General features: G+C 37.9%; 1 protein-coding gene across 1 annotated transcript in view; it reads left to right on the forward strand.

Moving 5' to 3' along the window:
• Positions 1-1,873, forward strand: part of LOC101850503 (complex III assembly factor LYRM7) — a 10,892-nt gene that overhangs the window by 2,530 nt on the left and 6,489 nt on the right. Inside the window, exon 3 of the mRNA XM_013086466.2 lies at positions 396-466. Within this exon, the coding sequence (XP_012941920.1) occupies positions 396-466 (71 nt within the window). The remainder of the gene's footprint in view (positions 1-395; positions 467-1,873) is intronic.

Genomic DNA, 1,873 nt, shown 5'->3' on the forward strand with positions numbered 1-1,873 from the left:
ACACACACACACACAGCATATGTGAGGCAGCATGGTGAAATCAGGCATTTGTCAAAATAATATAGGCTAAATGAAGAAACTGGCATTTTTCCACAGGTTTGTGAATGTTTATCGAATTTTCTTTTTTTGGCTCAACACCTTTCATGCCCATTAAAGAACACTTTTCTCTGTGGATTCCACCGCATCGTGACACATATATTTTTTAAGTCAGCTTGGCAGTCACTCCGGTGCTTTGTCGTTGATCCTATTCTGTTCCTGGCAAAAAATATGGATGGAATATAATGATGACTTATCGGACAATTCTTTTATCGCCCTCATTAAAAAAAAATTTGGTAATGAGTCTTCTTCCCTTATCTACATGTGATGTTTTTTTTTGTTTTTTTTTTAAATTTCAGAAACAAGAAATAAGATCAATCAGGAATTCCGTAAGAACCTCTCGGAGCAGGATTCAAGTAAAATAGATGAGGTAATTCTTCAAAACATTCTTTGTATCGAGGACAAAGTAAATGGAATGACACAAAGAAAATTTGGGTTACTGTCACAATTATAATGTATGCATACAATAAATCAGAGGTTACATTGTTGTCACATAATACGCAATAGCACACCAAATATAGACAATTTAACAGGTGTACCTTTTCTGATAACCACTGTTTAGTGCTCTGTTATCGGACTCTGTATATCCTGCAAGGATGGACACCTTAATCACCACCCACAAGATTGTGTACTATGACCTTGCTTGACATTATTTGTGAGCTTAAGGTCTTTGTCAACTCAGCTATAGAGCTAATAACCCACTAAAATGGTTGAAATGACTGCCTGTAAAATTATATTGGCAATGACTGTGACTGGTTTCCCATTGATCAAGTGGTCAGTTAATTGTGATCACACCTGACTGTCAAACTATGTTTGATGGCAACAGGTTTTGGAGGAGTGACCTCTGAAGTTTCTCCTTGAGTAAGTTTACAACCACTGCCCAGTAGGGCATTGCTCGGTGGTGTTCGACAATGTGACAATGGTACATGGGTGTGCGTGTCTGTCCGATTGAAGTGTATCAATGTGATATGTGTGCATGTCTCCATTAATTACTCCACTATGTTGTGGGTTCCCACACAGTTAAGCTGTGCGCTTCCGATCTGAGTTGTTGTTTTTTTATTACATAGCTACCTTTTCTTTTTAAGACAACAACAGTACACAAAGAAAACACTTTCTTTGTAAGCAGATCATTTTGGGGACCCGACACCTCTACTTCAGTGAGCTTCTCAGCTAATTTTTTGTCGTTTTTGTATTATGTTAAGATCGTTTTTTACCCTAGTATGTGAAGGCAAAGTCAGAATTTGCACCAAGTTGTTAGAGGGGTAGAAAAATCCAAATGGGCGAAAAAAGCAAAGAAGATGCACTAGATAAAATATTGTGTTGTTTTCGATTCAGTAAGTAAAAATGTAATGCAATATTCTGAGCAGAAGTGTTCCTGTGTGTCTATTCCACCATTGAGTGTGTGGTTGGCTGGTGCTCTAATGTAGTGTGCTCCTTCTTTCCTATCAAACGCCTGTCCTCATTATCTCTCCTCCTTCTTTTCTCTGTATGTCGCTCTTTAGTAACACCTCTAATCTTCGACACTTACATGACTTAATTATTCTTACTAAAGTTGAAATAAACTTTACCACCAATTGCGAGATTGCATGTTCTGCTAATGTGCAGTGAATTTATTTCTTGCCACCACATTGTGGCCCCTTCGCCTTTCAACTTTCCACTCCACTTGGGTACCCCCACCCCAACAATTTAAAAAAGTGCAAAGTTTCAAAAATGATTCTTTTAAGGAGACAAGATTTGTATCCTTGATTTTCCCCCACCCTTTACTTTTTGTGTATTG

Source organism: Aplysia californica, unplaced genomic scaffold (assembly GCF_000002075.1).
Source record: "Aplysia californica isolate F4 #8 unplaced genomic scaffold, AplCal3.0 scaffold00470, whole genome shotgun sequence".
In the NCBI taxonomy this organism is placed as follows: domain Eukaryota; kingdom Metazoa; phylum Mollusca; class Gastropoda; order Aplysiida; family Aplysiidae; genus Aplysia; species Aplysia californica.